A 23,360-nucleotide genomic window follows, 5' to 3' on the forward strand; every position below is an offset into this window, starting at 1 on the left:
GGACGGAAAGTGGTAGAGCGCAGCCAGCCTTGACGCCTCAAGACTGCAGCCCCCGCCAATTGTCGAAATCCCGTGGAGGAAATATCGAGTGCACACTCAATGATTTCGGAAGAAATCAACTCTCCCTCGTGAATAATCGCCTGTGCTTCTGTCCGGATAGCCTCAGGCAGCTGAGGAATCAATGCAGCAATCTCGGACCACATCTGGCGGTCATAACGGCCCAGTATAGCCAGAGTGTTTGCCGCCCTCACTGTAGTAGCCGCCATGGTCGTGAATTTCTTCCCTATGGAATCCAATTTGCGGCCTTCCTGATCAGGAGGAGACGTGAGTGGCGTAGCAGGATTGCGCGATCTTTTTTGCGCAGCCTGAGTAATTACCGAATCTGCCTTCGGTTGAGACACTAAGCAGGCCGGAGAAGACGCCGGTGCTTTGTATTTCCTGTCCAATCTGGGTAAGACCGCAGGAACAGAATTGGGACGTTCCATCAATTTAAGGCCTTCCTTCCAAATATATTCCACGATTGGTATAGTGTGGGATTGCCTCTGTGAGATGTCTTTAAAGTCATATAGAAAGCAATCACTTTCATGCTGTTGTTGTTCGACTTTGAGATGAAACCGTTTTGTAGCCCGGATCATCAAATTGTGGAAATGTGCCATGTCCACTGGGGGCGAATGTAGAGGCGAGGTGGGCGGAGTGGAAGGTGTTTGAGCCCTATAATCGTCCCACTCATCCATGCCGGCGTCATTGTCGTCGTCATCTGTGTTGTGAGGATCCGGATCCTCATCTCCAGTGTCAGGGCGAGTACCATCCGGTGAAGCCGGTGAAACTGGTGTAGGTGCCTGAGGAAGTTGCGGTTGAGGCTGCGGAGGAGGCAGTGGTGCTGGAGAAGCAGGAGTAGAAGATGGAAACCTGCGGTTATAATCATCCAGCATGTGCTGAAGGTTCATCACCAAGGACAGAGGTATCTGGGTAACAGGCTCTGAAGGCACCGGTTCGGACGTATCAACAGGAAACAAGTCAGTCCCATCTTCGACATTGTCCAACACCTCACCCTCGTCACTATATTCCTGGCACTTAATGTTCAAATCCGAAGGACTTGTTGCCTGTTTAAATAATCCTTCCACTTCCGAATCGTTTCCGGATTCTTCCTCACCAGACTGGAATAATTTGTCGGGAAGACGAGCACCACTCCTCACAGGACTCAGTTGGATGAGTGGTATGGTCCGCAAAGAAGAAGCAGTAACCACTGTGTAGATGGAAGCCGTCTTCGGTAGAGGTTGGTGCGACGCCAACGAGCCCGTTGGCGTAAATGCGGCACCGTCAGCAACGCCCTGAGGCGACTTGGACGGGATTTTCTTCGTCGACGAGGATTCCTTGCCCGTCGACGAGCCCGTCGACGGGAGCGGGGCTTTGTTCGTCGACGAGAGTGGAGCTTTGGCCGTCGACGACGAAGGCGTCGACGGTATGAGAGTCGTCGACGAGGCCGTCGACGAAGTAATGCTGGCCGACGGAGACGTCGTCGACGGGGGCACCGTCGACGGGCCCGTCGACGGGGTGCTGGGTGGAGGCTTGGTCTTCGTCGACGATGTATGCGTCGACGATGGATGCGTCAACGGCTTCGTCGTCGACGGGGCGCTGAGTGGAGGCTTGGTCTTCGTCGACGGTGTATGCGCCGACGATGGATGCGTCGACGGCTTCGTCGTCGACGGTCTATCCTTGACGGTCGTCGACGAGATCTTCACCACTGAAGAGATGGGTCTCACCTTCGAGGTCGCCGTCGACGAGGTGGTCGTCGTCGACGTAGCGCCGGTGGACATGGAACATGTCGTCGTCGACGTGGAGGTGGTAGAAATGGATTTCGTCGACGCTGAAGACGTCGGCGGGCGCGACGACGAGCCCGTCGACGAGCCAAAACCAGATTTCTTACTGGTAGGTAAGGCTTTGGGCGCAGACGTCAGAGAACCAGGTCCCGTAGACGTGCCCTGAAGCGAATCCTGTGGGGAGACAATCCTAGAGGACTCCAACAGTCTCCTCTTCTTGAGAAAAGGAGAAGGAGCCTCGGTCTCAGACCCACGCTTCTGAGAGGACTTTGAAGCAAAAGATGACAGGCTCTCCACATCAGAAACCACAGACTCCGAAGTTCTCAACTTCTGTAGCCACAGAAGGAGACGGGCCTCTCTATCTCTCAGAGTCTTAGGAGGGAAAGTACGACAGTACTTACAGTTTTTCACCTCATGGTCTGGGTAGAGACAGTAAATGCATTTACTGTGTGGATCCTCGTGGAAAAGGCGCAGTTTACCACATGAAGGGCAGGCTTTAAACAGAGATTTCTTGTTTGAAGACATTTTCTTGAAGAAAAAACAGGTAAAGTTGAAGAAACTGAGCAGAGCTCAGGGAGACTCCCTTCACACGACGTGCAGTAGAAAATCTGAGGACTTGGGCTTCTGAGGAGAAGGTTCTAGAGGAGGCTACAGCCTGATTGGCTGGAATGTGATCCAACACATAATGACTCTGATATGCTACTAAAGTGAGTTCTCCCTTAGGCTTTTCAATGGGCCTATTGTGTTCTATGGTACTTTTGGAATTTACAATTTACTGCACTATATGTATGTATATTTTATTAGTTATATTTTTCATGTATACATGCATATATACTGCTATTTTATGTACCGTGGGACTCCCACTTCGACGACGGGGAATATTCAAGCATGTGAATCTATGAAAGACACCCCTAATACTGGAGAAAGTGGACTTAACTATGTGGCAAGCAAAGGCAACATGCTATACATTTTGATTTGAAATATTTGGCCCCGAGGAAGGCGGCTATAATTTTGGGGCACCAAGACTTCATCACAGGAAGTAAAATGGATGATTACAGCTGTTGTATCCAACCCTAGGCAGAACACTACGCAGCACTCTATCGATTGTCGGGCTGTTTGACACTTTCCACTCCAAGTAGTGATAGGATGTAAATTGGACTGTACCGCGATTCATGGGTATTTTGGTTGATGCAATTAACATTGTTTTGTGGGAACTGTAACGCCTGGGAAAATGTAAATAGATGCATCTTTTATGTGGGATTTCTATTGGTTTACACAGTGATTTTTAGAATATTTTCATAGGAGATGGGTCTCAATTACAATAAATTGATTATTGTATATGAAATATGAGGTTTTCCTTTTGATGTACTAACAATAATAATAAATAATAAACAAATAGGTTGTTTACTTAATTACAGTAATAATAATAATGATATTTATGGAGAATGAACAGGTTGTTTAGTTAATGAATGGAATAACACGTTATATTGGTTACTTTAAGAAAGAAGTTAACTTTTTGAGAGTTATCAAGTTGATTATTCTGTAACTCCCCTTTCTGGTATCCAAAGTTAGGATAACACCTGTTAAACTGTTCACTGTCTGTATTAAATATTTATGCCAAGGACTGTGAACACAATAGCTTTCAGTATCAACTGTAGTCATTACATGATACGTCATGACTCTGTATGTTTGCTCCTATAAATCCTGTGAAGGAATAATTGAGAACACAGACAATCATCTCCAACTGCACTGGTGTTGCAACATGCATACAGGGATCTGGATAAAGAAGCATGTTGGGAAGTAGTGCAGGTGCATAGGGGGATGAATTCAGTTCTGTCAGTCAGCTTCTGCAAAAGTTACATTTGTTGTACCTAGCAGTTGTGAAGATCCTAAAGAGGTATAAAGTCATTGGAGAGAAGGCCGACACCGGGCGAGTTGTCAGGGTGCCAGGTGCGACTTTAAGGAATGGGTTGGAAGTTTCCACCAGTTTGGGCATTCGTCCAACCTAGGTTTTACACCAGCCGACTTAGTCAGTGGGTAGCATTTGTTATGTAAACATGGTAGTCTATTTGAGGGGTCTCCGTTTCTTACTTTGGTGGCATGAGTGAGGTGCTACAGATTTGATCTTAAATACTAATATTGCAATGACAATTATGTCACATTTGTAAAGAAGCTAAGGCTCTTTGTCAGGAACATAAAATGGTAATGCAAAGAATGTTTAACTGTGATCAAACTGGGTATAGATTAAAGGTCCGGTACCACAGACTGTTGTATAGCGTTTTAGGACCCTAGTGTAATTTTCCCAATTCATGCCCTTATATAGGTATAAAATATCATATCCTTATATAGGCATTGAAATCATAACCATATTAAGACATAACTCAAGTAGTCCTAATACGGCTTGGCTAATTCCACTAGTTCTGAAAATCTACGATTTCTTGGAAAAACCCGCCTTCAGCAGTCAGGGATCTCCCACTGCAAGAATATTGATTTATCCAAGAACTCATGGAGTTTTCAGAGAATTAAGTCTCTAATGACGTAATTATGTCCAATCTTGCGTCAAACTCGGCACCTTCAAGGTATAAATATGCCCACACTTGTCCAAACAAACACACGGTGATTTGGAGCAGTTCGACTATCTACCTGCTCGGCACGCCCTGCTGCAGCAAGTGCCGAAGGAAGCCGACCCTCCAGCTGACGCACAGAGACGCTGTACTTTCTTCAGCCTAGAAATCCAGCTCCAGTGTTTCCAGGTTACCCTTGGGGGTTGCTGGGAAATCGAGTTCTGAGAGAGAGAGAGAGAGATACCAGACCTGCTACATTCTAAAAACCAAGGTACAGAGCTGATTAGACCCTAAGAGAATTCTTAGATTAGATTCTTGGCAAAAGAATACTGAAACTAAGCTACACCTCACTTACTTCGTCCCTTGTACTAGACCTAGGTTAGGTACACCGGGGTAGGCGTATTGTAGAAGCACCAGTTGAGTACTTTTAGTCATTATTTATCAATGTATGTATTTTATGGCTTAGAAACCATATCATGGTTTTACAGTATTATTTTATAATACTCTTCGTACTGTACGCATTGTACTTTGCAACCAGTATTACGATTGTAGCAGTTCATTTCCTCTGCATGAGAAAGAAGACTGTTCAATAAATACTTTTATTGAAAACCAGGGCCGGACTGGGAACCAAAACCGGCCCTGGCAAAGTGCTCTGCCGGCCCCCTCCCCCCCCCCCCGGGGGTTGGGGGTGCGGCCGAGCTCTTTGCCAGGCCCGCTTTATGGCCGATTTTGTTGCAGGGTCAAAACCGGCCCCCACCCCTGCGGCGCACCGGGGGATTGCCCGGTGCCCGCAACGGCCAGTCCGGCCCTGATGAAAAAGCCCGTCTCTCGATTTTCTCTGCACCTCTGGTAAAACTAAGCATGCACGATTGACCGAGTAAAATAACTATCTATTGTTTCCGCGACTCTAGAGATAGATTTCTTATTCTTGGGAAACAAAGTTGTCATGTTTATGCGGTTGTCAGAAACTAATCCCTTCTTGTGAATTCGAGAACATTTATAGTGACCTCTGAGCTAGCTGGCACTCACAATTAAGTGTAGTATATTCGATAGAGACCTAGTAGACCTCAGTCCTACGTCATATCTATAGGATATATTATTTCAATGCGCAGAGCCTATTGGGAATATAGGAACTACACTACAAGACCAGGGTAGGCAAGATGCAACACTACAGTGTTAGTTAAGGTAGAGCTCCAGGGATACCATGGCGAGGTCACAGATGAATGTTAAATGAGATGTAAAGGCCACATGCTCAAGGGCTTAATTCATGCAGAAGGAATGCATAGAACAGAACATGGTCTATGGCAATGACCTTGGCAGTGTTGGAACAGGTGAGGTCAATTTGAGTCTAGAATAAATTACCTTTACAGTCAAAACCAATAGGTCTGCTCACACCTGGTGGATGGGAAGATGAAAGGGGGTGTGAGTAAGAGGAGTCACTTGATCACATTCATTTCTGACAAGGCAGATACTCATTTTCTAAAATACAGTACTAAAATGAGAGAGTTTATACTGCCTTTGTGCTCCACATACCACCCTCCTGGTGACAATTACTAAAGTGGGAAACACTAGTTTAGGACTAAGGGCCGGATTTAGAGTTCAGCAGACGGGATACTCCGTCACAAATGTGACTGATATCTAGTCCACCGTATTACAGGTGTATTATATCTAGGGTTTCCAGATTTATTGTATTTATTTATTTAGCATTTCCATCTGTATTTAGCCATATTTATTTTTGGGCCATTTTATTGCTAATTATCCATATTTATTTTATGATTTGAGAATAAATGGATTGGTAAAATGGTATACTTATACATTACTTTCGCTGATAAACATGAACAAGACACTACTACGACACGTAAATATTAGCATTATATACAAATATTTGTTATCTGTGCCTGTATTTAAGGGAGACTCATCCAGTTTCAAATTCACCATGGTGTCTTTGTACTCAGCAGTTGGGCATTAATTCATGAAGGGCAACAAGAAGAGTTATTCACAAAAAGCACAATTTTCTGTATTTTTCTGCTTTTAAAAATAAATACGGACAGGAAACAGATAGCTTTCTGTCTGTAATTATCTGTAAGAATCAGTAAAAACGGAAAATTGAAAGTCTTAATTATATCCTACGGCACTTGTAATACAGCGGATGGACTACCCATCATGTTTGTGACAGGAGTATCCCATCCGCAGAACTCAAAATCAGGCCCTAAGTGTGGCATGAGAGGAAAGAAGGCACCGCAACAAAGAAAAGAAGAACTATCCGGACAGGCAGAGACATAACATCCACAAATGACTTCGCAAACGCTGAACAAATGTAAGATACGAAAATCTGTTAAGTAAATATAGAACCTTCACGACCCAATGAAGACCCCTCTTGATTCAGATCAGGTTTTGAAGCAGTGTTTAAGCCCTCCTACTCGCTTTCATACCCGATCATAAGTGGAATGAGAGAAATGCATGTACATCAGTGTGTGACAACCGAAATTAGAGGGCGGCAAAGCTGCAGTGTTCAGCACAGAACCAGAAATCATCATTTCCAGATGACGCATTTCATACATGTGCCTAAAAACAATTTGAGGACCGCCCCCTTGTCGCTGAATACATGAAGCAGGAGCTTGGGATCCCTCAGATCATGCAGTCCTTCAAGCTGATCTTCGCCTTCAGACTGTTGGGGCATTTCTGGGTTTCATTTGGCAAGTCCAACCCCAGCTAATTACTTGTTTATCAAAACCAGATGACAGCCTGCCAATCAACAGTACACTAACAGTGCCATGCACACAGCCAAGTTGAAATCAACGAGCCACTGTGCAGCGAGTAGCTGGAGGTAATTGTGACCAAACAATAAGTAACTTCTGTGCCAGTACATTCCCGCTCAGCCACCCAGCCCTCCACTGTCCCAGCAGCACACCCCAAAAGTGGAATCAGTCACTGGGTTGGCAGTGAACTGTGACCACACGGTGAAACCTGATGCGCATCCCACTCACCTTTTTTTCAAGTTTCAGCCATGTCGGGAATCCTTTGCTGTCGACATACTGAAGTCCAAAGTACCAAACTTCACGCAGACCGACCGTCTTCACCACCTGAATACAAAGCACAGCCTGTTACACATTTCAAAGACGGGCACATTCCTGAGGCATGCAATATCTGAACACCTCAAATCTTTACAGTACACAGGTTAGGTTTAGAAACATTTACAAAATCAGTCGTGTAGTATGTAACCAAGCAGAAAATAAAAAGTGAATTCCGAATGCACATGTGTTAATTTCAGCAATGATGACCCACACATTTGCCCCACCATTCTGTCTGCCAAACTTGGACTGCTCCAAGGAATGTTTTTTGCCTGCATCTAAAAATGGATATAGTTGGAATTCTTTTAGCTTTGGTTTATTTCTGTGCATCTCGTTTTTCAACACAGTTAAAAGTATTGGCTTCAAAATAAAACCCCACCTTTGCCAGTCGCATACCAATATGGGAGATAAGCCTGTTAGCTGCTACCAAACATCGTTTTTTTGCCTACATTGCCAACTCAAATTAGACCTAGCCAAAAGCAAATCAGCCTTGATCTTGCCCCAATAGGCTCTATCTGAACCGGAACACAAGCAACCCAAACCTGGCGTTGCCCCGATTATCCCACCTATCACTATTTTGCATACATCAGTGAGAAATGAACCGCCTGAATACCTTATTGGGTGATTAGCCGTGTTTTATATTTCCAGATTAATTGAGAATTGCACCTCAAACTCAGCATAGAATCCAAAAATGGACTTTGAGTTTACAGCAGGACAGCTAAAAAAACTTGAGTGATGCAGAGGTGTTGATACTTTAACCCTCATATCGAAAGAAGGAAAGATGAAGACGAAGAAGAGGAAGGTGAGCAGATCAAGAAGAGGAACACCAAGCCACATTTCAGCCAGGGCTCTGTAAGGGAGGCATAGTTGTCTGAGTAAGATAGACGTCAGAACGGTGACCAACTAGGTGAAGCAGGCGATGGCATGGTCCCACCAGAGAAGGATTTTGTCTGGGAACACACATCACAAATGAAGGATTAGGGAAGGTAAGTACAGTTTGTGGCAAGTGGTGAATTGCAAAGAGGTGGACTGATGGCAAAATAATTCAAAAGTTTCAATGTTTTATACAATTGCATCTCCATGGAACCGATGCGACCAGGAACATTAACTAAAATTATGTGAATGAACTCTGAGCATGCAGACTTCCACAGATTATGTTTATAATCCACTGTGTTCTGGATCTATTTCAGAGAAAAAAAAAATATTTAAATCTGTCTGAAAGTGGATATAAATTTGGATTAAGAGCTAGATGTAGTGTTTTAAGGTGGTGATTTGGCATATAACCCGGTTTATAGTAATAACAAAGCATACAAATTAAAAAGGTGAAAGATTGCCCCTTCATCTGGATCCATCAATACCAGTTCAACGAAGCAAGGAGGGAGACTGGGGTACAATCGACAGAGGCCTGGAATAAAAAAAGAACAGCAAATCACCCATTTCCAGGGAGTCCCAGCGTGCCTGTGAACTACTGTATTCAATTAGGCTGAATCTTTACAAGGTTTTCAAATGTTTTTAATGGTGTATATGTTTAAATAATTTTATTTTGCAATTTTTGTCATCTTTATGTATAAAAGGTTGAGTGATGTGTATTTTTTTCTGATATATATCTGAACAGATATCTGATTTGAAATCAAGATGGGATTAACAAAATAATCGTGTAAACATTACATCACAGGAGAGTGCTTGAGGAACAAGGAAATGAGCAAAATAAAAGAAATGAAAACGTTTACAATCGATGAATTCATTGCAGGGTTAATTAAAACCGTTGCAAGAGATTTAAAACCGATTCCTGAAAAAAGAAGACAAATACATTAAGCCTAATAAAACAAGCATTTGAGCAGCGTTTGTACTCCTGCAGCAGCTAATCATGCTACTTGCCATATCAAGTAGCAAAGGAATTACAAAAATTGGCTAAAATTATATCTAACAGGCTTTACTGACTACTTAATTAGTGAAAATGTGCTTTGCGGAATGAAAGTCTATAGAGGTATCAGTTAATAGAATACCATGCCGTCATAAAAGGCATAATCTGCTACATAACAAGCATTGGGAAAGCAAATAGGTTTCGCCTTTGGGCCCTATTAGTGTCAGCAAAGATTTTTTGTGATGCTGCCCAGCAATCCCGATGCTGAATCAAAATAAAAAGTAAGAAAGGCAGAGCAAAAGTGTTTTGTTTTATTAAGCGGTTCTGCGAAACAACACAAAGGGCACTGGATGGAAGCAGCACAGTGGGTGCAAGTGCGAAAAAGCAACACAGAGGGCCACAGTGGCAGAAGCAACATGTTGGAGGGAGTGGTACAAGCAACATGAAGGAAAAGGGTGGGGTGGAAGCAAAAGGGATTGCAAAACGGAGTTGAAGCAATGTGGAAGTATGGGAAACAGGCAGCGATGACAGGTAACAATTAAATTTAGTTTTGTAGAAACATACATTTGTGCAAGGTTCCCGGTTTGAAACATGGATAGTGATGGGACAGTTTTAGCAGGCACAACGACTGTTAGGTCCCAAAAATTACAGCAAGCATAGACATCGATGCGAGAGCTGGCACAGAGAAAGAAGATATCTGGGCGTTGCTGCATACAGAGAATGGCAGTACCCATTGTTCAGGCAGCCTTCAACTCATGCGTCAACAACAGAATCACAGAAGATCATTCACTTTAAGAATTGCATATTTTACTGGTACAGCCATTCAATGATGGCACTGCACGTGCATCGGAACCAGGTCCACAGGATACAACCAGTACTGTGGGGAGAACACACTGCCTGCCACAGGAACTCCAAATGACTGCATGAGGCACAACGTGTGCAGAAACCCTGTCGCGTCTTAGAGGGTCCTGTGCTGCATCCAAAGAGGGCAACGTGGAGGGCGAGATAAGTAAGTGTGCAAGGGTGGGCGGGAGAAGGAAGAGTATGTAGCCTAACAGCTAGGGCGGTCAACCACAAATCTGGGGAACCGCGTGCGAGTCTCTGCAACAACGCTCAACATCCTGTGATTCAGGGCAAATCACTTAACCTCCCCGTGCCTAACAAAAATGAATGTGTCCTTCTGTAACGAAACTGGTGCTCATGTAAAGCGCTCGGATACCCGTTACCTTTGGGTCAATTTTGCGCTATATAAACCTCAGAAAAAGAAGAAGAAAAAAAAAGAGTGGAAGGGCGAGAGAAGGAAAATTGCAAGGGCGAGAGAAGTACGATTGCAAGGGCAAGAGAAGTAAGATTGCAAGGGCAAGAGAAGTAAGATTGCAAGGGCAAGAGAAGAAAGAGTGCAAGGACGAGAGAAGGAAGAGTAAAAGGGCGTGGGAAAGAAGGAAGCGTGTAAGGGTGGAGAAGCAGATAGCAATCGGAAAGTAGAACGAGTTCAAGGGAGGGGGAAGAAAAACCGAGATGGTTAAAAAATAAAATTGGGGTGGTAAAAGATTGAAGGCATGGGGCAACAAGCAAGAAGTATGGCAGTTGGGAGGTGCAGAATAGGATGAAACTCAAAAGGACAAAGAGGCGCAACAGCACTAGAGGAATGTACAAATAGCATGATCTTAGGGTACACAGTACTGGAGCTGCACCCACCTCATCTTCTGAAACTCCATCTACCAGTTCCACGATGTTCACCATGGAGACTAATCAAGAGGGAGGAAATGTTACCTGCCAAATACTAGACACGCACCAAGTGACGAATGGGGGAGAATACCCCAGACAAGTGGGTCTATCCCGCGAGTAGCCCCGCCGAGGAATGGGATTCAACAGATAGCCGTCGACCAGAGTAGGTTCAGTCTAGCCAGACAAATAGAGCCCACTTGCAGACCGTCAAGGATGGCCATGCTCACCCCTCAGCAAAGCGTGCTACCATTGGTCGGCGAGAGTATGAAGGGTGGCACTTATTGGATGCCCCTTTGAAGGCACCATACCCAGGCTCGTAGCACTGAAGGAGAAACCTTCATCCACACTACCAAAAATAAACAAGCTCCACTCCCCCGGGAAAAAAGCCCAAACATGCATATATCCTACCAAAAGAAGCCCAAAACACACTTAACCATTGAATAGTACAAAGTATTTAAGATATCATTTAAAATGAAAATACAAATGTCTCATCCTCAGGAGAAGAAGCTGTGGGGTATTTATTCTGCTGTAAGGGGTCGGGGTGGGAGGGAAGATGCAATGAAATACAGGTGCTGAAGCTGAACATGCCTTCACAGTCTAACACGAGCAGGAAGCAAATTAAAAAAAAAAGTTACCCAAACAAAACAAACAACCAAAGCGTAATTATACAGTGCTTGGTTGCTGCTCCATGGGAGGAAACAGAAAGACAACAAGCATTTACAATGCAATGGTTTCGCCTTTGTTAAAGTGTGGATGGTTTAGTAACGGGACCAAAACAGCTGCAAAACACGTGCAGATATTGTGTCCAGATGTAAAAATCATTGACAAAAACATGCTCAGTACCTAGTTTCTGTGTAATTGACTTCCAGATTTGTTTATACATAGAAACAGCTCGTGAGTTTAAATGTCCCTACAAATGTAGAAATGTAGGGAAAGGATAGGAGCTCATCACACGACTATCTATTATATGAAGCAAAGTACCCCCCATTGTGCGTAGAGTGAACATTAGGAGTCATGCGAGTGTCTGCCCTATGACCCTACTCGGTTATGGAGCTCCACAGTGTCTTGCAGTGTTTTCATTACGTGCAGTAGGGTGTAAGTCACCCCATACAGAGCGCTTACTGAAGGCCTACAGCCTCATAGCGCTGTATGTGGAATGTGATATTATAATCACCACCCAGCAGCGCTCTTGTTATCCAATGAGGAGGCAGGGCTTAATTTAAGACAGGATTCCCTTCACAGCTGATCCCAAATACTGTACTGCTGAACTATTAATAGTGAAACCTAAGCAGAAATGGCTGACTGCGCGGGAAAGATAACATTTCGGCGCACAGAGGCGCGTATAGGCACGTTAATATAGGCGCAGCCGGCAAGTACAGGCTGAGGAGAGCAGCTGGGACACCGCACAGCGGTTTTCAGATTCGCGCGGCCTGCAACAGCTGGCGAGAGCCCGCCCTGTGGTGCCACCCTGAGCCCTGCAGGCTCACTGTATGTGTAGGGGGCAGCCTCGTGTAGAAAATGTCCCGGGGGTGGCATCACCCCAGCAATCCAGTGAGTGGTGTAGCAAGCGTGTCCTGAATCCCAATGCCAGCAGGGATAGCATCCCCTGCCCGCGCCCCCTTAGAGAGGCATACTTGAAATGCACTGGGTCCCTCGCACGCCTGGGCCCGGGTGTCACTGCACCTGCTGCACGCATTACAGCTACGCCCCTGAACCCATTTATAATCCGCACCCCGCTTTCCCTCGCGCCCAGTCTCTGCAGGAGGCGGACATCCCATTATAAGTGGCGGGGGTGTTCCTCGCACAGCTGCTGCTGAGGGGACGTTGAGTGGATGATAAACTGGTGGGCGGGGGAGGGGTGGGAGCTGAGAGGGGGGGTGATAGATCCAGATTATAGCCGCGCGCCGGCCTGATCAGCCGAGCAGAAATATGTCAATTTGTATGAATGCAGAATGACTGCTGGAGTGGCACATGGCTGCCCGCCCCTGCCACTCCACGGCGCGGCCTGCCAGGGCACGCGGAGCGGACGGAGATCCGTCTGCGCGAGCGGCGCCTGTAGATCTATGCAGAGATCCGTGCAACCTGAGATCCCTCTGCCCGACCTGCGCCTGTAGATCCATGCAGAGATCCGACCACACTGAGATCCATCTGCACGAGCGGCGCCTGTAGACCTATGCAGAGATCCGTCACTGCGGCCGGCAAGCACCTACGAGGACACAGGGGGCGGGAGGGGGCGGGAGTGGACACGGACGGCGGGAGGGGGCGGGAGTGGACACGGGGGGCGGGAGGGGGCGGGAGTGGACACAGAAGTATAAAGATACAAGTAATTGGACGGAGCTCTGAGGGAGGAAACAAAAGACAACAAGCACGGACGGCGGGAGGGGGCGGGAGTGGACACGGACGGCGGGAGGGGGCGGGAGAGGACACGGACGGCGGGAGGGGGCGGGAGAGGACACGGACGGCGGGAGGGGGCGGGAGAGGACACGGACGGCGGTAGGGGGCGGGAGAGGACACGGACGGCGGGAAACGTGCACAGGACAGCGAGGGGGGGGCGGAAAGGCACACGGAGGGGGCGGGAATGGACAGCGCATCTGAATTCACTTTCAGTGAAAGGGGAGGGAACGGCAAAAAACGTAACTCCACCCTGGGAAAAAATCTCCGGAACGCCCCCGAATCTGGTCCAGCCTTGATGGACAGATCCGGCACCCAATGGCTAGCCTCCATTTATGGAGCTAACCAATGAGAGCCGGGGGACGTTCCAGGAGTCCTTATTGACGACATAGGATTTCACCTGCGCTGAAGAGCTGCGCAGAGCGCAGCCTTCGGCAGGCGAAACCCAAAAAGGAGGGACAAAGCAAAGGACTGACCACTACCTAACAAAGATTTTTAAAGGACACTGAAATAAACTAATGAAAAGCAGTGGACGGACTTGAAGTCCACAAAGAAGTATATACTAAAGTATACACAAGAGGTCTTGAATACTCGACCTATAAAAAGAAATGAAACTAACATTTGTCAGACACGCGCAATCAGCAACAATTCACACATATGCATAGGGCAGAAAGTGTAGATGTGCTTTAAAGTGCCTAGCAGCATTAAAGGGCACTTATGTGCAATTAGCAACAATTCACCTATACAGAGGGAAAAGTGCAGATGTGCATCAAAGTGCTTAACATTCATGAAAAAAAAATGGCGGGGCTCTTCCTATATCCATTAAAACAAGCCATTTAGCTGGAATAATTGGTCGGCACTACACCTATATACAATTGTTTTTAAAATCACTATTGCTTACAGCAATTCATTTCTTTTATTGACAATTTTATAATTTTTTAAAAACGATTTGTCAGCTGTCCATAGTCCCCCTTTAGGCAGGAGGCACCCACTGCAGATGGAAAAATTCTAATCGACAAGCATCTAAACATTGGTATTAACCAGAATTTTCAGAGGAGTCTTAGATTAAGGCAAAGACAGGTAACATGGATTAATGATTCAGAGACTGCCCCACAGAGACGACATGAGCGATCTTGACCAGTGGCAAGTCTGCCATACCAATTTTTTTTTCGTCCTATAAGCCCAAAACGCAATCCCAACACGTCACATTTCCTCTCTAGTGGTCGAGGCGGTTTCAAATCGCATGGGGCCCCTAATGGATCATAAAGTGGGAGAGTGTATTTAGATTAGGATTTTTTTCTCAGATCCTCAAAAGTTAAATTTGGACGGCAGTTTTGCCTGCTTATTCAGGACTTTTTGTACGTGCAGGCCTTATTCCAGTGTTTGGTAGCTTCTAAATGCATTAAGGATCTCTTTTAAGTTATAGACTGGTGTTCATGAAATAAATGTATGCTCTTATAGCAATATGTTAATTGTGGCTTATAATTAAAGTGCTTAACAATCCCTCAAGCCCTGCCATGCTGATGGAGAAATGACAGCGCTCATTGGCAGGTAGGTAAGGAGTAGTGGATGTTATTGGTGGGGGGAAATCTGATTTGTAACTTACTTCCTGAGCTGAACATGGTGTTCAAGGACATGGAAGCTGTGAGGCAGAGGATCCATCAATGAAAGCTCTCTGAGAATTGTGGGTAACGAGGAGAGGAATATCTAAAAACCTCAAACTTCTTCTTGGGAAACACAGTAATCTTTTTGATAAATAATATGGTTGTAGCATGACTGATGTACAACACAAAGTGCTTATGAGGTTGACTGGATATACCATGGGAAGCCAGTGAAGGAATCAGCAACAGGAGAACTGTGATCACTGGATTTAGGTATGTGCAAAAAGTAGGTCGTCACATTCTGTACCTCACACAGCGTCCCAAGATAATAAGCAGGGAGACAGGGGAACAAGATAAAAGGTGTTTAAAAAATGAGCTGCGGTACTATTAGATTAGAGAAACAAGATTCCATTCCATTTATAAACTTTATTTCGGCTGTAAAAGGCCATAAAAGTCACATAATAACACATCGCAAAGATAAAAATAGGTTAAAAATAGCACTAGTCAAAAGTTTAAAAAGTAGTTATTTACAGATTGCATCGACTAGCAGCAGCAGCTCGTTACATTAAAAAAGAGATTTAAAAAGAATTGCACAATTACAGTAGTGTTTTCAGCAACTTGTGGCGCCTTTTCCACATTGAGAGAAGCAAGCGAGAAACGGCAAATACCACAACAGTTTTTGTTTGAGATCTTAAAGTTCGATAAGAAGCAATACATTGAGTGAACCCCATATTTTTACAAAGTGGAATGAGCCAATATTTTCTTAATGATCTGTACCCTGGACAGAAAAATAATACATGCATCACTGTCTCGGGGGGACCATTACATGCTGGGCATGTATTTACAGTAGAATTTACCCAGTTCTTTGTAAAAATCAAATAGAAGAAGGGTTCCCAGCCTAAATTGTATAAATAGCTTCCTCGCCAGTGCGGGTTGGATTTCATCCATATAAGGTTCAAACCTGTATTGGTCTTTAAAGCTCAAAAAATCTATTGTAAGTTGGCCAAAGGTGTTGTTTTCCTGCAGGGCCGTGAGCCTGTACAATCTATAGGATTTCACCAGGTCAAGACTGGAGATCTGCGTACAATAGACCTCTGGGCTAAACCAGAGGTCAGAATGACCAATTTTGGCACAAAGAATTTTAATATATGCAAGTCCCAGTTAGCTCCAGGATCGAGCAAAGCTCAGACCTATATGGGACTAGCTCAGGGGTCAACCAAATTCTGCGCCAGAAGGTCAGTGGGCGCAGTCCCGCTTCTTCAGAAATGGGTCTAATACCCAGATCAAGACGGAGAGGAACAAAGGGGGTGCTTAGCGGAAGATTCAACAAATATCTCATATACTTGTTCTCGGCTGAAGTCAAGCCCTTCATAGGACAATGGCCCCAAAGCTCCGCCACATATAGTGCAGCACTTCTCACCTGCACTTTATATATCTCAGTAGGGGGGCCTGGTACCACAGTACTTAAGGACTTGGCAACGTTCATAACACCACCAGTACCAGCATTAAAACCGCCTTTTCCATTTGAGGTCCCCAGGAAAAAGACTCAGAGAGTGTAACCCCAAGATAGTCAAAGAATGACACCTTTTCCAACGGGATGCCATTTAGCGTAGGGTTGGGGCGAGATGATTTTACTGGATTAAACACCATAAACTTGGTCTTAGTTGCGTTTATTTCCAGGCCCCTGTTTACGAAAAATGAGGCAAAGCTATCTAAAATTAGCTGTATCCCCATTGGGGACTTAGATAGCAACAGGGTGTCGTCCGCAACCAACAATGCGAGCACCTTCCTTTGATCTAGTTTCGGGACATCACTGTTCTCGACCTGTCTTAGTTGGGAGACCAGGGCCTTGACATAAAGGCAGAACAGGGTGGGGGCTAGAACACAGCCCTGCCTTACCCCCTGTCCACCGGAAAACGTGATGTCAGTTCCCCTGATTTCCCAAATCTAACCTGGGCAAAATTCCCAGTATGTAGGCAGATAATCATATCTAATAGGTCTGAGGGTATTCCAAGGGCATCAAGAACTGCCCACAACTTTGCTCTGGGTACCATATCAAAGGCTAATTTTAAGTTGACAAATATCAAATAGAGGCTGCCACCCTGTATTGATACTGTCTTCCAATAAAGGAGTTGGAGCCTAAGAAGTTGCTCAATGGTCGATACATTTTTCCTAAAACCAGCCTGGTAATCACTCAGTATGTCAGGATCTTCCATCCACATATGTAGACGATCGAGCAAAATTCTCGAAAACAACTTCTGGGTGACATTTATCAGGCTGATTGGCCTATAGTTTATGGGCAGTAGGGGGGAGCCCTTTTTACATATTGGGAATATTTCCGCTCCAAGCCATGTATCTGGGATTTTCATCCCCCGAACTATAGCATTAAATACTATCCAAAAGGTAGGGGCCCCAGATCATTGGTTCTTCCCTGAAAAGATCCCCAGGGATCTTGTCCAATCCTGGTGCTTTACCAAGGGGGAGTGACTTAATTGCACCCTGAATCTCTGCTAAGGTAATTGCCTCTAGAGGAGGCAGAGATGCAGAAGATTGGACAGTACCTTTAAATTTGGGCCCCTGGAAGAACAATCACTCGAATTATTAAAAAAGCTGGCTTCTGGTGGACTGGGTTAGCCCCTGGTTATTTACCAAAAGTGTGCCTACTTCAGCCATTGGTGCAGGGGTAATAACTAATGGAAGGAGAGGATTTATAATGCGTTCTATTATTCTGTGTGACGTAGAGGCAGTGGTCTCCATAGGGGTTGGATCCTTTATCTTCGAAATTGGGTGAGAAGACGAACTGGCCAGTCAATCACATTCCTCCAGAGTCGAAAGAACTTCAAATCTATTCTGTGTTAGCACTGAGCCATTGCCCAGGGGATGCTTCCTATTCTCTTCACCTGATAGGGTGTGAACAGGCTTGGCACTATTCAGTCTGTTCTTCCTAGGAAAGTGTCTATCATAAAAGTAATCTAAGGTTAAGGGGACTATCTCATAGCTCCTACGTTGGGGGGGGGGGTAAAAGTTTGCTAGCAATATAGGTAGAGTTGTGATGTTTGAAAAATTAACAATGACAGTCCCCTTTAAAAGTTTTTCCAGGCTGCCCACCAATTCCACCCTCCTTGCCATGATTAGTTCTTTTGCCAAAAACGGACAGGTCCTTTCAGTAGCACTTATATTGGAAGAAATCCAGTGCAGGCATTTGTCCATAAGATCGATAGTAGACTCCATTTTATCAGGTCGGAGCCGAGGAACATTAGCCAGGACCAAAGCCAAGGGAGCAGCAGCAGGCGGAAGATGAAAACTTGGTCGGGCTAAGGTATTATCAGTTATAGACATTAAGGGTCTTATTGTTTCCGACTGTATGCACCCTCCATAACCCGAAGTACATGGCAGTACTGCTTTGTTCGAAGGTTCCCTTACGAAAGAACTGGGGCTATGTAGCAGAGGAGCTGCCATAACTGGGTGGAAAGGTGGTGGTGGTTTAGAAGTTGTAATAGTTGCTGGAACAGATACAGACTGCTAAGAATGAGTAGTTTCAACAGTCGCAGCTGGTCGAACTACCTGTAACAGAGCAGGGCTTACATGCAATGCCGAGCTAGAAGCCTGGGCAGGAGCAAAACGAAGCTGTGACTCGAGCTCATTCAGTCCTGCTGTCCCTGGACAGATAACAGCCCCTATAATACTCTGGCCCCAGTTTTCGGCAGGTCACGACCCCCGTCGGCTGGATACCCACCGCTGGAGTCCTCTCAGTAGTCCAGGGTTCTGTTATACATTATAAAACACCTTTCTTCCAGTGAACTTCTAAGCACTTCCTGGACCGTTAGAGAGACACCATTGCATGATTCATTTACAGCAGTGAATTGTGAAATCAACAAGCATTCTTTATAAAAGGCTGTTCATAGGTTCGTTATGTAAGCAGGAGATGAGGTGGTCAAACCCCTCAAAGGTTTGGCAAAATAGAGGAATTCCAGGATTTCAGGCAAATTCCTAGTGCAATACCCAGTTTAAATCTGGTTAATTTATTAGCCAACATTCATAAATCAATGTGCTGACTCGATTTTCGAGAGAGCCAATTCAGAGGAAAACATTTGATGATGATCTGGGTGTCACCGGCATTACTACACCTGATCACTCTTAGAGAAGCAAATGGCGCAAGTAAATATTTAAACTGTATTGGAACAGGATCAACTGCAGTGAGATTATGGAGTCGTGATTTAACTAGCGTGATAGAAGTCTCTAAAGAATAGAGAAATAGAAACAGTTATATCATATTTGTAAGATCTTGGTTCCTGTCATAGGATTGTATAAGATGGTACAGTCGGTGAAGATAATGTGACGAGTGGGATAGTGGTAGTATAGGGAAAACGAAGAGGAAAAGTGTCTATGAGCACCCGTGAGCAACAGAAACATGCAATGGCCTTCACAGATGAGTAAGTATATAAGACACAGGTAGTAACCCGCCATAAAACACATTGTCTTTGGACACTTCCAGGCTCAACAGGATGGATGTGCTTTTGATATGGAGCATAAATTGGTAACAAGGTGGTTTTTAATGAGGAAACAGACGAACAAGGAGAGTAGTGACTTTCACAAACTAGGGAAGCGAGGATTATGATGAGTGTTTCAGGGTTTCAAAGCTGCAACTATTCTTGCCCGTGGCTTGTCAGACCATGGTACAACGGAAGCGCTGACCAGTTCCTATGCATGTTACCTGTTACTTTAGAGAGCACAGATTTTACCAGATGGACCAGATAAATTCTTATTAATAAATATTATTTGAATTACAATATTGACAACAGAACGAACCCAGCTGATGTCCACTTCCACTTCCTCGCCTAGACTATACTCTGCTTTGAAATCAGAAATGAAATTTACAGGCAAACTCAGTTTAGTACACTTTAAAGGAAATCATTTTTTTACTAGGAAACGAGTCTCTATTCATTAACTTTTTGAAATGGTCAACATTATGTAATTTCAACAATGGTATTGAGAATCCCTGAAAAATGGGCGCTCTGCAGGTCACTGCTTCTGTGTTCATGCTTCATTAGGCTTACACAATCTATGGCAATGGTCCAAACACGCAAGAACTCAAAGCTGGAATCAAAAAACGAGTCTACATGAAAATCATCACAAAGCAGCACTTTTTTTTCATGGCTAAAGAAGCTAATGTCTAAGATGCACTAGAAAAGGCATCAAGAAAAGAGAACAGTCTCGGTATAAAGAGTTGCTCAACAGAAGAATGGGTACTTTAAGTGCAACATGTATCCTTTAGTACACAGATTACCGCTCTCACATCTCTATGCAAGCAGTGATAAGTGAAGGAAGCATTTCCTTTGACAGTTCCAATAGCACAGATGCAGGTGCTGTGTTGAAGGTTCAACACCACCTTGATGGACCAATCATACCATGTGCTACTAACCAACGTGACATTCCCAGAACTGAGGAAAATGGAGCTCATTAACCCTCACACTGTCCCAAATTCCCCTAAAATAAATAGCCATATACAGTAATTTAAGTTCACCCTTGTACAAACAAAAAGGGGCATATTTACAAGGGCACCGCACCACTGGAGCTAACCAATCACAATCTCACTGCGCTTTGGAAGACAGATGCATATGGGAAGAAGAAAAGTAAAGGAGAAAGACCTAGTGGATGATTGGATAAACAATCAATGGTTCAGTTAAAAAACTGGAGTCCGACGGCAGGATCCCACCTTCTCGCGAACAGATGATTGATGTTTTGAAAGCCTTACTGTAGAAGGCCCCATCAGTCACAGCAGCTCGGGCTGATGGATTCAAGTGTAGGCTAGGAATTTCCCTGAAAGCCTGGATAAGTAGATACATTTACAAGCTTTACCTACATGCGAGGAAGTCATTGTCAAGCCAAGGTAGAGAATAATGTAGCCCATCATGATTAGCCCTGAGCGTGGAGAGATGTTGGTTACCGATAAGGCACAAATTACTTACGGAGGTTTGCTAGATGGCAACCATGTAATGCTGTGTGCACATGACACAGGTGAACAGATATTCATGCTACAAAGGGAAGGGAAGAGGGCAGCCATGCGAAATATTTTAGAGCTCTCAAAAGGTCAGAAATATTGTGGGATTCATAATAGTTTTGCACTTGATTCCAACTGTGCAGAACTCCTGAATAAACCAGACTGCTTGCCGAGGGGGAAAGAAGCAAGGTTCACCCACATAGGTTACATGAGCACCTGAGCAGATATTGCTCCAGAGGGATAATTCCTTCATGCGGGCAAAAAAAGGATTAATAAATGCCCTGTTCTGCCTACTTCTAAATACCTGGATTACGTTTGGCAGAAAAACCACCAGGTCCAGAGTTAGCATTTCAAAGCAAACTGCTGAAGCCCTGTGAGAGGTAGAGATTTCCGGAGCAAATGCTTGGAAAACACAAGAAATTAAATTCACAAGAAGATTAGAATTTATATAGTTAAACACTTTCTGGTTCTGTTTCTTTATTGTTGCATTTGTCGCAAAGCGTGGAAGGGCCCAATCATTAGCTTTTAATACAAAACTGTTCGAATCAAATATTAATTTGTCAGGGCAGTTTCAAGCAATTCGCCACTGCTGGTTTAGAGGCAAAGGTTCATCCGAATATGAGGCAATGTTATAATGCGCAACAGCCCTTTCATCTGCCTCTTGCCCCGGCCATTTTGCTCTGCAGTGCAAACAAATTGAAATTCAGCAATCAAACATTGAGAGTCACTGACCTGGTCAAACAGTTGTTTGCCCGTCGTGTTGGGCTGGATGGCAAACTCCAGCTCTGCATCCATTGTGATGACACGAACATTGATCTGAAAAAATGAAAAAGAGGACAACACGTCACGAAATGAGTGCATAATATCAAAGCCATTCACCTGGTTAAAAAATTGAATTATAAACGCTCAATTCAAAATCTTATGGGACTTACCAAAAGCGTGAACTCCAAAACAAGATTTGTGCTGTTCCCCAAAAGGCCAATATGGTGCTTTATTCCAATTGAATGTCATTGAATATGACATTTTCAGGAATACATTTGCCCTTATTCATTAATAGGAGAGTGATTTACAATAAGCTGGTTAAAAGGCACAAATGCAGATTGAAACCCCCCGTCCCAAGAGCTATGGACCTTTCTCCAAGTACTTAACACTTCTTATTACTTTTAGAATGTGGACATTCAACTTCAGTTTGTTCAGTTGTTCACTGTTCCAGTGATGGGTGTTAGGCAGGGTTTGCTCATGGTTCTTTATCGCCGAGACACCATTTTGGTATTTGCGCGCTTTATAAATAAATATCATTATCATCCTCATCATTATCATTAGGTTGCTAAACTTTGTGATCATAATGGCACCTTCAATTTGGAACGTTGTCTGTTTCGTTCACATGCACAAAATGTGGCAATCGCTTGTTGTTTTGTATACGTTTTTAAAGACAATTTTTTTTTAGTGGTTCTAGAATAAGAGCTGAAATATATTTTTCAGAAGAAAGGTTTAACAAGTTACACAATGTGTGAATATAGAGACTATTGTACATCCAGGAAATGGTCATTGGTCTATTTCCTCCTAAATTTTTGATCAATGATCCATTTAAATTTGAGGGAGTATAAAAATCACAATAAAAACAACACGAGAATGGAAAATGCCTGAACCTTCAACAATACCCCCATCGCAGTCCACGAGTGACCAGAACCTATCTGGATTATTCTCTCTTCACAGAGACACAACTTTACATATGTTTTTTTAGTGCATGCCAGTTCCTGCAGTTTACAACTGAGTGAAGCGTCCCATTTTATCACCTCCCCATTCACCATTCTTAATTCGACATAAAGTGAGATACGCCCTCGACTGAAACATAATTCAAACAATAGGATGGTCTCGCAGGTTATGAGATACAAAAATGCCAACGAGTACGGAGAAGGTGATGACGATTGGCCAACGGATTACATCCACTTGTCAGAAGGAGTATGCTACTATGTTAAGTTTGTAACCTCTGAACCCAGGGAAACTCATTAAAACTGAACATTTGAACAGTAGACTGCCTGCGGAATTCAAAATGAGTACATTTACATTTTTTCCTTCAAATTACTCATAATGCTCAGGGAGCTGCAGCATGAAAAAGCCTTTTATTCAAACTTGCTTCTATAGACCTTTGGAAGTGGGCTGCAAACAATCAGGGTCTTATTTATGAAGGGTTGCGTTGCTTTAGCACCTCGTAACAGGGTGCAAAAGTGACAATGCTTGAGATGCGATTTATCAAGCCACACAAGGAGAGTAGCTTGATAAATACATGGTAACGCAACGCAGTGCACATCGCTGCGTT

At 44.3% G+C, this 23,360-nt stretch overlaps 1 protein-coding gene across 1 annotated transcript in view; it reads right to left on the minus strand.

Moving 5' to 3' along the window:
- The window catches only part of EZR (ezrin), a 211,206-nt gene that overhangs the window by 74,418 nt on the left and 113,428 nt on the right, over positions 1-23,360 (minus strand). The window contains exons 3-4 of the mRNA XM_078649129.1: positions 21,773-21,856; positions 7,372-7,467 (exon numbers count right to left, since the gene is read on the minus strand). Coding sequence (XP_078505255.1) covers positions 7,372-7,467; positions 21,773-21,856 — 180 coding nt within the window. The remainder of the gene's footprint in view (positions 1-7,371; positions 7,468-21,772; positions 21,857-23,360) is intronic.

This window comes from Lissotriton helveticus, chromosome 6 (assembly GCF_964261635.1).
Source record: "Lissotriton helveticus chromosome 6, aLisHel1.1, whole genome shotgun sequence".
Taxonomy (NCBI): domain Eukaryota; kingdom Metazoa; phylum Chordata; class Amphibia; order Caudata; family Salamandridae; genus Lissotriton; species Lissotriton helveticus.